General features: G+C 41.9%; 1 protein-coding gene across 3 annotated transcripts in view; it reads right to left on the reverse strand.

The window, feature by feature from the left end:
• PHF2 (PHD finger protein 2) overlaps positions 1–12,162 on the reverse strand; it is an 87,439-nt gene that overhangs the window by 57,962 nt on the left and 17,315 nt on the right. Inside the window, exon 1 of one of the 3 annotated variants that reach the window (XM_075053366.1) lies at positions 10,101–11,228. The exons of the other annotated variants lie outside the window; for them this stretch is intronic. Coding sequence (XP_074909467.1) covers positions 10,101–10,108 — 8 coding nt within the window. The 5' untranslated portion in view covers positions 10,109–11,228. Of the gene's footprint in view, positions 1–10,100; positions 11,229–12,162 lie in introns of those variants that run through there. 3 annotated transcript variants of the gene reach the window in all.

The following is a 12,162-nucleotide window of genomic DNA, read 5'->3' on the forward strand; positions in this document are numbered from 1 at the left end:
GTAGATAACAAACATTAAACTGTTTGCTGTGACCCATCTAGGGACAGGACTACTCGCATTCACCCCAACATGTACTGAGTTGTACCGCTGACAAGACTTGGAGGCAGAAGATAAAAGATCAATGTACTAGCCTCTCATTTTTAGTCAGCAAGATTTTAAGTATTAGCAACACACAGTGTGCATCCCTTAACATTAATGCTAGCTGCAGTCTAGGTGTAGAGATCGACACAGCAGAAGTGGCAGACAGAGGAGATCTAAGAATAAAGCATCAGATACGTCAGTTATTGACAAACTCAGTCCCGGAGTCAAGCAGTCCTTCAAGCACGTACTCAGCACTGATTTCAAAGAGACAGAAGTTGAAACGCAGTTCTGTAAGAAAATTTTGCACAATCTGGGCCTTTAATTACAGCGTTTTTCTACTGAGTAGCACTTGTACGAGGCGTAACTCTCCCAGTGGCAATGCTTATGTCTTTGTTTAAAGCTCAGCTGTGCTCCATCACCCCTTAAATAACTGTACAGTGGGATTTGGATAAGGATGATGAAAGTTCTCCTCACTGTGCTCAGTAAGAAGGGGCTAAATGTTGCAGATCACCATCATATTTAAGGAGAAAAATGAGTCTGCAATACAGTAATTCAACCAGGCTGGACCAGATGGAAAGCTTTGCCACTGTGGTGTCAACACACCCTATTAAAGCCCATACGGTGATTTGGCTGTGATGACTACCACACCCTAAGCCTCCTGTAAGAGGATGATCTGTGAGGATCGCAGGGTCCGTGTAGGTCTACACTATCCCTTTGTTAACATAATGTACCCTTAGGTCTCTTTGGCTCATAAATAACTGTCGTTGCCATCACTTGAATTCCTATAACTTCACTGAAACAGAGTTCAGGATGACAAAAGTTTTTAAGGAGTGAGTGGACCATCCACCTTCTGTGTGTGTTGAAATCAATGCCTGTGGAGAAAATTTGACAGCTAGTGTCTTAAAATCAGGCAGTTCTGATATCAGCATGCAATTAAATGTTAAAAGCAAGAGATGTGCATCATCGACACTTTTCCAGATCCACCAAGAAAACAATGATGTCTTCCTTCAGTCCTTAATTCTGGGCCTTGATGAACCACTGTGGTCATTTCTGGAGTTGATTAGAGGAGGTCTGGTCTTGATCCAGACAACTGAGATCAAAACAAAGCCAAGGGTCCACCTGCAAGATTGGAACCTTGGATGGAAAGTTCCTCAAAGCAAGCTATGCTTCAGCAAGGGTGATGCCCGTGGGCAGGTCCCTGCCAGCCACCTGCCAGGCAGGCATCTACTAAGGGCCCCTGATCCAGTTACAAAAATGTACGGCTGGTGATTTTGTGCTTTGCCTTGTTATAAATAATAAGGTTACGTTTTCTTCACAGATCTTTTGATTTTTTTTCCTTTGGGAGACTCGCGGGTGTTAATGGCATTAATTCCTATTTGCCAACCTTGTCCGTATAAATGAGGATGTTCATTAAATTAATGTTAAGCAATGAGCACTATAATTAGGACACACTTAAAATGCAGCACGTCTAAATCAAAGACTGTCCAAGATGTTCTCTTTTTTATTAAGATATAATTCAAAGGAGGCTTAGTGTTTAGTTTAAAATGAATGGTATTTTCCAACAACCTCTTCTCACTACGGTGATGTACAGACCAAGGAAATACACCACGGACTGGCTCTTTCCAGTTGACATTTTTTCATACACTCTGGGGTAGGAAGTCTTTAATTAGCTATTATATTAATACTGAGTTTACTGTGTAATTTTTTGCCACTGATAGCAGTAAAGAAAGAAAGGAAAACAAAGAAACACGGAATAGTAGGCTGCATACAACTAATACAGTTGTGACTTTGGGAAGCAGTGTAACATCACGATTTTGATGAGAAGTTGACCAGGTTACAGCACTTGTAGGTTTTTTTATTTCTCTAGGAACAGAGACTCATTGAGGACACATTACTCACACAAGCCACCCTTGAGGAGGTATCAGCTAAGGTAAAGGTAAGTGCACCAGAGATGTTATAACTCCAAGCCAAGGGCCATTTCATTCCTAGAGCATCCTTTGTGTTGTCCCGTGGAGATAACTCAGCCATTGATGTTTGCCATTTTAGGCCAGACTGTCCACAGTTGCAGACTAGTTGAGTTTTAGTCTTTGAATACAAGAGTCACTCAGTGGGGCTCACTGAGTCATGCAGAAAATCCGTGGCAGACTTAAGAAGCAAGTTCAGCTCTCCCAATTCCTATTGCTGAAAGACAACACTCTCATACAAACAGACCAACCACAAACAAATTTAGGCTGAAAAAACATTTCTAAATAGGGGGGGAGGTGAAAGTGCCAGATGAGACTCTTTTCCCCCTTGTTATTTTATATCAAATCAAAATTCTGTTTCATCTCACTGTCATATAATTTAAAATAATTAAAGGCTTAGAGATTGACCCCGATATTTAGTCACACAATTCCAGCTGACTGCAATGTCTGTCATCTGGGTGACATCAAAGGCAACACCTTGGAGAGGTCACCTTTACCAAAGACAACATGGGGAGAACGGCTTATGCAATTTTTTGCACAGCAACATATTCCCATCTATATCCAAAATTCATCATCTTCCCATGACAACTGGATAATCAGAGCCTGACTGTGTTCTCAGCGACACCAGGCTGCCATGTAGGACCATGCTAGTGGAAATCAAGGGACTCATACAAATACAGCTGGGATTAAAATTTAGATCTTACTATTTCACAGTTTCTTTCCCAAATCCGTGCCCTAGTTACGAAGTTTGTCCATGAGTTTCTTTGCTTGACTGTTGCCATCTTGCCTCGTCTTCTGGCAGCGCCAGCCTGGGTCGAATCCTCCACCCTCTGCCACATGCCGTACTCGCACTCGGTGCAGGACATCTGCAGAGATAACCTGTTACTGTGCCAAGGATTCACTACTGAAAACGGGGCTCTGCCAAACGCAGCCTGTTTGGCAGACAAGCTGCTCGGCCCTGTGTGATTACAGCTGTTCTGATTCTTGTTCTGCCCCTTCTCCTTACTGGATTTCCCAAAAGCAGATGGGAAATAAGCCAAGAGGAAAGGAACCAAAGAGGCGGTGGTAAAAAGCAGGAACAAAACAAAACCCAAGGAAAAAATTGCAAAGCTAGAGCAAACTAAAACCAAAAGGTCAAGAAGTACATTAAACAAATAACACACAAATAACACTCCTCTCAAAATCATCCTCTTATTCAATTTATTCCTTGTGTAACTCGGCTGAAAGAAGTGGCACCAGTCCACAAAAGAATCTGGCCACACACAGTAATAAAACTTGCTTTTTTTTCCAGGCTACATGGACATAAGGAAATTGCAGGGAGCCTAGAAGTGCTCATCACGACCTGGTAGCCGGGGAAGGTTACAAAGCCCATCGCGCTGGCTGGCAGACCGCACCATTACGCAAGCGTTCAAAAGCACTGCATTGTATCTGAGCTCTGCAACAAAAGATGTTGATGAGGGCAATGAAGCTCCCCGCTTTAAGGTGTAAACTGATAGCCTGCAGGTGTGAAAAAAGAATTGGTTTGCACACGTTTTTCCTCTGTTGCTTGCTTTCTCTCTCCTGCTCCTTTCGCCAGTTGCCTTCTGTTCTTTACATACGATTTTCCATTTCATCTTCAACTGATGTGCCAGGTGCTAGCTAATGACCGCAAAACAGACACCAGCCGAGACAGTTGTCTGACTCAGTGTGACAGCATCTAAGTTCCTCCGCTACAAAATATGAAGGAGATACACCTGAACAGACCATTTTTGGCACTCCGCAGAAGAATTTGAAAGTAAATCAGCATGAGTGGGGCTGCACACCTCCTACCTCCCTTTGCACACACACTCCAGCGATACCCAGGTGCAGTGCAGCGTCCCTTCCCCAAAACTCATCTCTCCATCCTGGTGGCACTCAGCTCTGTAACCAACACAGCATTCCCTCCACCCAGGGACCCATATAGGTCTCTTGACCCAGTAGTCAAGAGACAGATGCAATAACCTCAGATGCAATAACCTCAATAACAGCAACGTGACAAGAACCAGTAAGGAAAATCTGAACTACCTTTTAAATAAGCAAAAACGGCCTGATCCAAACTCTGTTAGATCAGTAGGAATTTTCCACTAAAGTAAATAGGTCATTATTACCTGAAGTTTAGATAACAGGCCCATAGATCAGCAACAGAATGAATGCCTAACGTGACGGCTCTTCATAAGTGTTCTCAGATGCAACTTTTCACATCTTTTAAAATTTATGTTAAGCAATACAGATGAATAGAGCATGAAAGCCCCACACATACTTGTACCTCTAACAGTGGAAAAAGGCTGAAATCTCTGCAAATGTATTTGTTCTCTCGGTGAGCTTCTGAGTGTTAAAGACAGAAATAGTAGTGAAATGTAATCTTTATTAATCAAACTTGCATTCACAATCACTAAATCAGCTTCCAAAACCATAGCATAAGGATGGGTCTTCCCCACTTAAATTTGTCCCTTCGAGTCCTGATCAAGATCTTACAGAGGAGGCCACCAAGCACTGCGAGACCTAGGATTAAAGGAGTAAGAAACTTGATTCTCATGTGTGTCTGCAGCACATTTCAGTTTGTTCAGGTAAAAAACCTTAATGCTTGCCCAGGAGCATCCCATGGGATGGAAACGTTCTCCCGGCCTGGAATCTCTGAAAGCACCAAAGTGTTTCTGTTTATTTCTGCAGGCACCAGCCATGTCTCCTGTGTCAACACAAATAAATTTTCTTCTCAATAGGCCTAGACTACTTGTTTACACACGTGCTGGCACACACTGTTTGAATCTAGGTTTTGTCAGCTCTGCATATATAAAACCAAACCATCTTTGCCTTTGTCTCCTACACACGGACCAAGCGGTTCTTGTTGGCAGTGGTGATGCACGTACTCTTCCAGCAAACATGGAAAGAGGAGAAGAACACTATGAAAGAGAAAAATGGTCTTATCGCAACAAAATGGCCAGGTACTCTGGAGACCTGCATTAATGTGTGTAAGTCATTTTCATAAAATGACATTAAAATCTTCTATTTCGGTTCTATCTTACAGATTATAAGCACTGTTGAGGAGAGACTTTCTTCTAGTCTCAAACAACATTTAGCACAAAATACCTCAACCTCAGGTGAGGACTAGATGCAAGACTGCAAAAAGCAAATACTACACATATTTGTAGGGTCTCATAAAGTTCCATTTCAGTACAGATTCCTGATTTCTGAACTACAATCAGCAGAAACCATGGACCTTTGCAATGCAAGACTTTAAACTGTATCCTGCTTGCACATTGAGTTTGAGCAGAAACAACTCAGCTCCCAAGAATGATAGAGCAGAAAGGAGCACAGGAAGTCACTCGAGAAAATATTTTTAAGAGAGTAAATATGCTTGAGGTAGAGCATTTGGCCCTGGAATCTGAAGAGCATTTCTGTTGTGTATGGAGAAGGAGAGGCTTGGCCTCTTTCAAGGACAGGCCATTTCATGCAGTGGCAGACATTGCAAATGACAGTCAACCCCCTTCTGCTTTGTCCTAAGGAAAGCAGCAGCTTCACACTCTTTAATGAACTACATAGTTTTGGTGGTTGTTACCAGTTTACTGCATGGACTAGCCTGACGTTCATCTTACAGGCATGATGCCATCATCATGTCATCCTCACAGGATACTCCAAATAAAAGGCTCTTGTCAGCAGAATAACTCCTCACACTAAGTTTTTTGATGGCTGAAATCTAAAAAACAAATGGGGTAAATATTGAAGTTTTCCCACTGAAGTCACTGAGAACTTTACATAAGTAAAGCTGAGTACTGGTCCTAGGGCTCAGTCTAGATTCAAACTCTTTGTCATTTGAGTGGCAATAAATCAAAAAGTAGACTTGAATAAAATTGTCCTTACCCTTCTTCCCTCTGGCTTGCAGCTCACTACCAGGCTACGCAGCCAACTCTCCAGATAGCTACAAATCCCCTGTCTATCTCCACAGACACTTCAAAACTTCTACATGAAATTAGGTGCTGGGTTGATCAAAACAAGTCATTATTTATCAGCTGCAAATAATCAAGTAATGAAGTGCATTCTCTAATAGATCCTGAGAGTCAAGTGAACAGTAAACAAAAAAAAATAGCAATGTACTCATTTTCACATACATGTTGGAAACCATAGGCTAAATTCTGCCCAGTGCAGAAGGGGGTAGGAAAGGGAATTGTCTTGAGGAAAAAAATACATCCTTGCTTTAGTGTATGATCAACAAAATTCCGTGATATTAGTGTCTCAGCACTTCTTCCTTACTCAGTGTGTCACCTCTGCTATTTACCACTGCTCCATAAAAAGCAGCCCATATGAAAGTTACTGTCAAAATAGTCTTGTATTACAGCCACGTTACAAAACCAGCATAAACTCTTCACAAAGAAGCACTGCGATTTAGCCTTCATTTGTTTTCATTAATAGCACACCTTCTGTGTGAGTACAGGTCAAAACTGCTTTAGAAAAGTGTCTATTATTAGCAAGTGCCTTTTGTTTCTCAGCAAAAACAAACTGGTATTGTTGTATAAATGAAATATTACTTATCTTGGAAAAAAGGAAATCAATCAAACAGAAATAAATAAGTTTCTAGATCACAGCAATCTAAAGTTACTGCACAGTCAAAATCTCTGCCAGCATCATACTGCTAAGTGGCCTACCTAGAACTCCTGCATGCCAGCAACAAATATATTTTTCAAAGCTGAAAGTCAGAACCTGAAAAATCAGCAATATCACACTGTTTGGCTTTTTGAGACCCCACAGACCAAGGTCACAGTCTCAAGGTTTAATGTAACACATCACGCATCCACAATGGACAAGGAGGATGGACACTTCCAGCTATCTAGCCACGACGTATGCAAGACCCCACAGACTTCCACAGCCAACTCCAGTGGAAGACCGATCTGAGTGAGACCTGGAAGTCACCAGCCCACCACGGCAGCAGACAGCATTGGGAACGATGCTTGATTCCACCCTCAGGTGTCCTTCTCTGTCCCAAGGATTCGAAGATGAAAAGCATCTCTACCAGGGATGCCACCTCACAAGTCACCAGGTAGGCAGGCCACCTTCCTGGGAGAGTCCCGAGGCTGCCCTCAAGGACATGAGGCAGAAGGGACACCAAAAGCTGGGCTAAAAGCAAGAACCAAGGAGTAGGAGCTGGGTTCAGCTGAGCCAGCTGAACTAATTCCCTTCCCCTGTAATGCAGCTCTGCAACATAAACCAATTTAAGTACCACCTTGTAAAACGTATTCTTTAATTCTTGACCTCTGTGACTCTAGGAATTAACTTTTAAAAATAAGTACATACACATCAGGAAATAAACCATTATGTAAAAACCTTACACATCAGCCGCAGTCTTGCTATGACCCTGTCATTTCGTTTCTCCATCCAACAGGAACGTTACCGCAAACAATACTGAAACTGTGCCCTGTTCCCACAGTAAGACCAGCCATGCAATAGCCACAACTTGCTGAAATGTCTGTAACACTGGCCTATTATAAGCTCACACCTGCAATCCAGGGGATTCCTCAGTAATTTTTCATTTTGTAACTTGTCCTCCAAAAGCCATAGTACTCAGAGCAACACCGTTCCCTCTTACTGTGGCCGTACCAGCACTAAAGCTGACCATGACACGGCTCAGCTGGATGAGAACAAGAGGGATATCGCACAGAATGTTGTTGGTGATGCCCGTTTCACTGCTCATGCGGTTAGCAGTTACTCTTCCTTTCGGCTGACACGCTGCCAGTGTCTCAGGATAGGCAGGCATTAGATCTTAGCGGGATATGGGCAATCAGGATGGCTGGAAGGTTTCCATTAGTACTCTGCGATGCATCTCAAAGTAACTTGCTAGCTTTGGTAAACAGCAGGAAAATTTCCAGTTGATCAGCTCTGCCTAGTGATTAAGAGACCAACGTGAATTTAAAGGCAAACCCCAGATAGCTGAAAACAAAATTAGAAAAATATACATTAAGACACTTGGCCAGCCGAAACACTGAACCATAGTGCAGTGCTATTTATTTATAAAAACAATGTACCTTATGCAAGCCAAGTATGGTAGAATTATTAACAAGATTATTACTGTGTGCGAAAGCTATGTTACATTCCTGTGTTTCCAGCAGCAAGCAAGAGACTTGTGCTTAAATTGCTCAGTCCCCTCCCTTTTGTGCATCTGCGCTGTCAGCCCTCTGATATGACTGCTTGAGAGCAAGTAATTTTGCAGCCTGAAGACCAAGAGAACTTAACAGAAAGTTTAGACAAGCAAATCCAACAGCTTGCAGTGAAAAACTTGTGTTCTCTCTCTTCTCTAAACACTTGTTTCCTTTGAAAGACACATGGATCACACCTTCAGCTAATGTAAACTGGCTCAGCTGCACAAAAGTCAGCTGTAGCAATCTGCATCCATTAAAAACCAAGTCCATACCTTCTTCCTTCCACTTGTTTCATTTCCTATCCCCAATCCCCACCATACGCACACAGACCTCTCCAGCATCCTTCCCCTGGCTGCAAAGGGGCCAGCCACGGCTCCTGTGCCTTGGCTTGGCAAGGAGATGCTCTCTGCAACGCCGGCCGCTGTCTCGCGCAGCCAGTCCACATGGAGAGCCACAATTGAACCTCTGGTTGCCTACAGAAAGCACCGTTACCAAATCTTAAATACAACTTACTTGTTCCAGATTGCAAGCTGTGGGTGTTCAAGAGGAGGAGGGAGGAAAGGACCTGCCCAGGTGGCTACAGGCATTTGTACGTACTTGCTCCCTGGGCACAGCTAAAAAATGTCCAACAAACCTTTAAGAAAAACTGCTGTGCTTGTGTATGATTTTCAACACCTATAGTTTCAGTAGCGGAAAGCTGTGCCTCAGGCTGATCTTTCTCACTCTCGTTTTCTTTTGGGGAATAATTTTCAGTTTCTGTGGATAGTTTAAGAGAAAACCTCCGTGCTGCTTGAATCGAGAATCACAGAAGAAACAGGGCTTTCTCCCACTCAGATAATTTTCCTGTGAACAGGTAACAAAATGGGTTGGATTTCAACCTGGATAGGCACTTACATTTACACTGGTAAAGGTAGGTTTGCAAATAATCAAGCTCTGAAGAGGGGAAATATGTTTGAATCAGATGTTTTTAAGCTTACTGAAATTAAATAATGTCTTTGCCTTTCTGTACACCAATTTGAGGGCTCATTTATACAGAGCACTGTATGAGTAATTTTACTGCTGAAGTTACACTGGTACACAATCTTGTGGATTAAACACCTACACGGGAGGTCCACCGAGTCTAAGTTTTAGTACTTCAGTTACTGAGGCTACATAAGTACTTTAAAATAAAACAACTGATGACTGTCATAGCTGCTCTGCTCTCTGAAGAAACTATTCAAAAGGCTCAGAAAACACTTCTTCCTCACTGAGACAAAAGGACTGTTTTCACAAGCATTTGTCCACAAATACAATCCCAGAAAAGGGACCACTTTACTTTGCCAACCCCATTACCAAGCCAGCCACTCTTTAAACAACCAAACAAATGCTCATTTCTCCAGCAGCCGCCGTGCACTGTAATATGCAGAGAAAACCACTATTTTAGGAAGGCAGAGTTTGCCATATTCCTTCTAACCACCCATCCACGACATCAAGGATCTGGTCATTCTGGGTATCACATACAAAGTCATACGTACTGCAAGAGCACACTGGAGATGTGCGATATACATGTAAGACTAAATTACAGATAAATGCAAATGAACACGTTACAAATAAACTGAACAGCAACAAAGCCCCAGGCAACACCATTAACTTTGTACAACAATAACCACTTGTACCAAAATATACATAAATACAATTTTGAGTACTGCATGTGTTTGATTTGCTTTAATTGCAATGTCCATTTATGTAATTTATTTTTAAATCTGAGGTAACTTGTAATTTGCATAGGCATTGTTATGCTAAGATCTCACTGAAAATACACATCAACCTTTGGTTGGTTCTCATTTTCATTCACAGTACCACATTTTCTTTTTATATATATATATATATTTATAAACAAACAGCAGTCCTAATAGTACACTGACATTACCTTTTCATGCTCTATTTTGCATGGCAAACAATCTGAGCCAACTGTAATGCTCACAGGGGAAGCTCCAACAATGAACCGATGGTATAACAAGGAGAGAAGAAAGAGAGGGAATGAATTTCAGGGATAAATACTATTTAAGAATGACAAATTATTAACAGAACCCCCCAAACCATTCTTGACTATTTCTGTTGCTGAGTTGTATAACCTGCTCTTGTATCTTCACTTCATTAGCTTTCAGCACTTCAAATACATTTTTCAAAAGATTAACACCAAATTTCAAATCATCTACTTACAGCTTTATCACGTTTTATTCCTATTTCAAGATGGTAAATTGGCTTTATATGCATACGTGTACATCTGTGCTGCGCTCTGAATGTCTTTCCCGTGCAGTTCTCTGCAACTCTGGCTGACTCACCTCAACAATAATTAACCAGTATGACAATATGTGATCCTTCTGCCCACACAATGCTCTGCATTGTCTCATTGCTGAAGATAGCCATCATGGAGATGGTACACCTTCTCCTTTGATACAGCAAATAGCATATATGTCTCAGAATGATGGATAACATACGTGACAGAGGGGAAAAAAGCAAACCTGCATGTTTAGAAAGAAAAGCACAGTAGTAATATTTACACTATCCAGAGGCAGAAACCACATAGGTTTCCTAGGATCAGGCATTCAGACTAATCATCGGGCTGGTATAAAATGAAGTAGTGTCCTTTATGTCCATGGACTCATAATGATTTCCTTCACCTGGTAATTCAATCCTGAATGTACACACTTCACGGGCTAACTGATACTACTGGTCTCCCTCCTGGTCTGCAAAAGGATCAATTTCACTTTTACAAGCTGTATGACATAATAGGTTGATGATAATGGATCAGTCAACGGGGCTTGATTCTGGGGCCCCTTTTCTCCCTCTTGACTTCAGCAGAACCTCTATTTACTGAAACAGATCCCAAGGCACCACAGCTGAGCAGATTCCTTCTGCATACTGTATTGTTTGGGGTTTATCGTTGCTCATCAGCAATTCTAGAGCACATACCTACACACCATATGAACAGACATTGCAGTAAGTTGTTCATTACAGATTTCACAACAGCATCTCATCCAAAGACATCATGCCTTGCAAAAACCAGTAGCCCATTAGGCACTGTAGCAGCACAAGCTCTCAGGGATTTCATAAGCAATTCCCAGAAAATGAATTCACTATAAATTAACATTACATTTTACAAAACTGTTCTTTTAAGCCCTATTTTGGGATGAAGTCTTAGAGCCTGACTCAGCGAACACACAGCGTTACTCTCATGACACGGTGGTGAACTGGAGTTTACTCATGTGAGAAACATGGCTTGACTGCAGATGTGACTGCAGTGATGGGGATTTCGATTTCCCAAGGAGGGAAGAGAGGTTCACACTCATTTTAACCTAGGAAGACATGTGGTGGGATTTACAAAACTGTTTAGCATGCAAAGGTCTAACCAAAAGCCAGAAGGAATTGCTGGTCTCATAGCTGTTCGTATGGAAGCAGAGTGATACTGAACACTTGTGAAAGCCACGCATATCTTGTAAAGCTGAAGTTTAAACAAACTTCCAGAGTAACACACAAATAATCTGTAAAATAAGTTTGCCTAAACTGAAATGTAAGCTAAACCAAGAAACAGTAGGAAGCAGATAGGGGTTTTCAAGGTTCTGGGCAAGACACCTGACAGACTCAGACCTCCTCTGAACACATGGAAGAAAGAATTCATAAACTCACTAAGTATCAGAAATTAATTTGACCAGGCATTTTAAATGGAACCATGTTCCCAGCTCCTTTTCTGGGAAACATGTGGCATCCTGCCCGGGATGGCAAACACGGCCCTGGGCAGCAGCAGCCCTGCCTAGCAGCCAAGACCACCACTCCCAGCACTGGCTGCTACCAGCACTTCCCTAGTTAGATCTTTAATATTTCCCTATTTTAAAAAACCAACAAACTCCACCAACTTTAATTCAGCCAAAATGCACAAACAAAATAGTATCTCAATGAAGCTCTAAGCAACTCTTAAAATAGAAACTTCC

This window comes from Buteo buteo, chromosome 21 (genome assembly GCF_964188355.1).
Source record: "Buteo buteo chromosome 21, bButBut1.hap1.1, whole genome shotgun sequence".
In the NCBI taxonomy this organism is placed as follows: domain Eukaryota; kingdom Metazoa; phylum Chordata; class Aves; order Accipitriformes; family Accipitridae; genus Buteo; species Buteo buteo.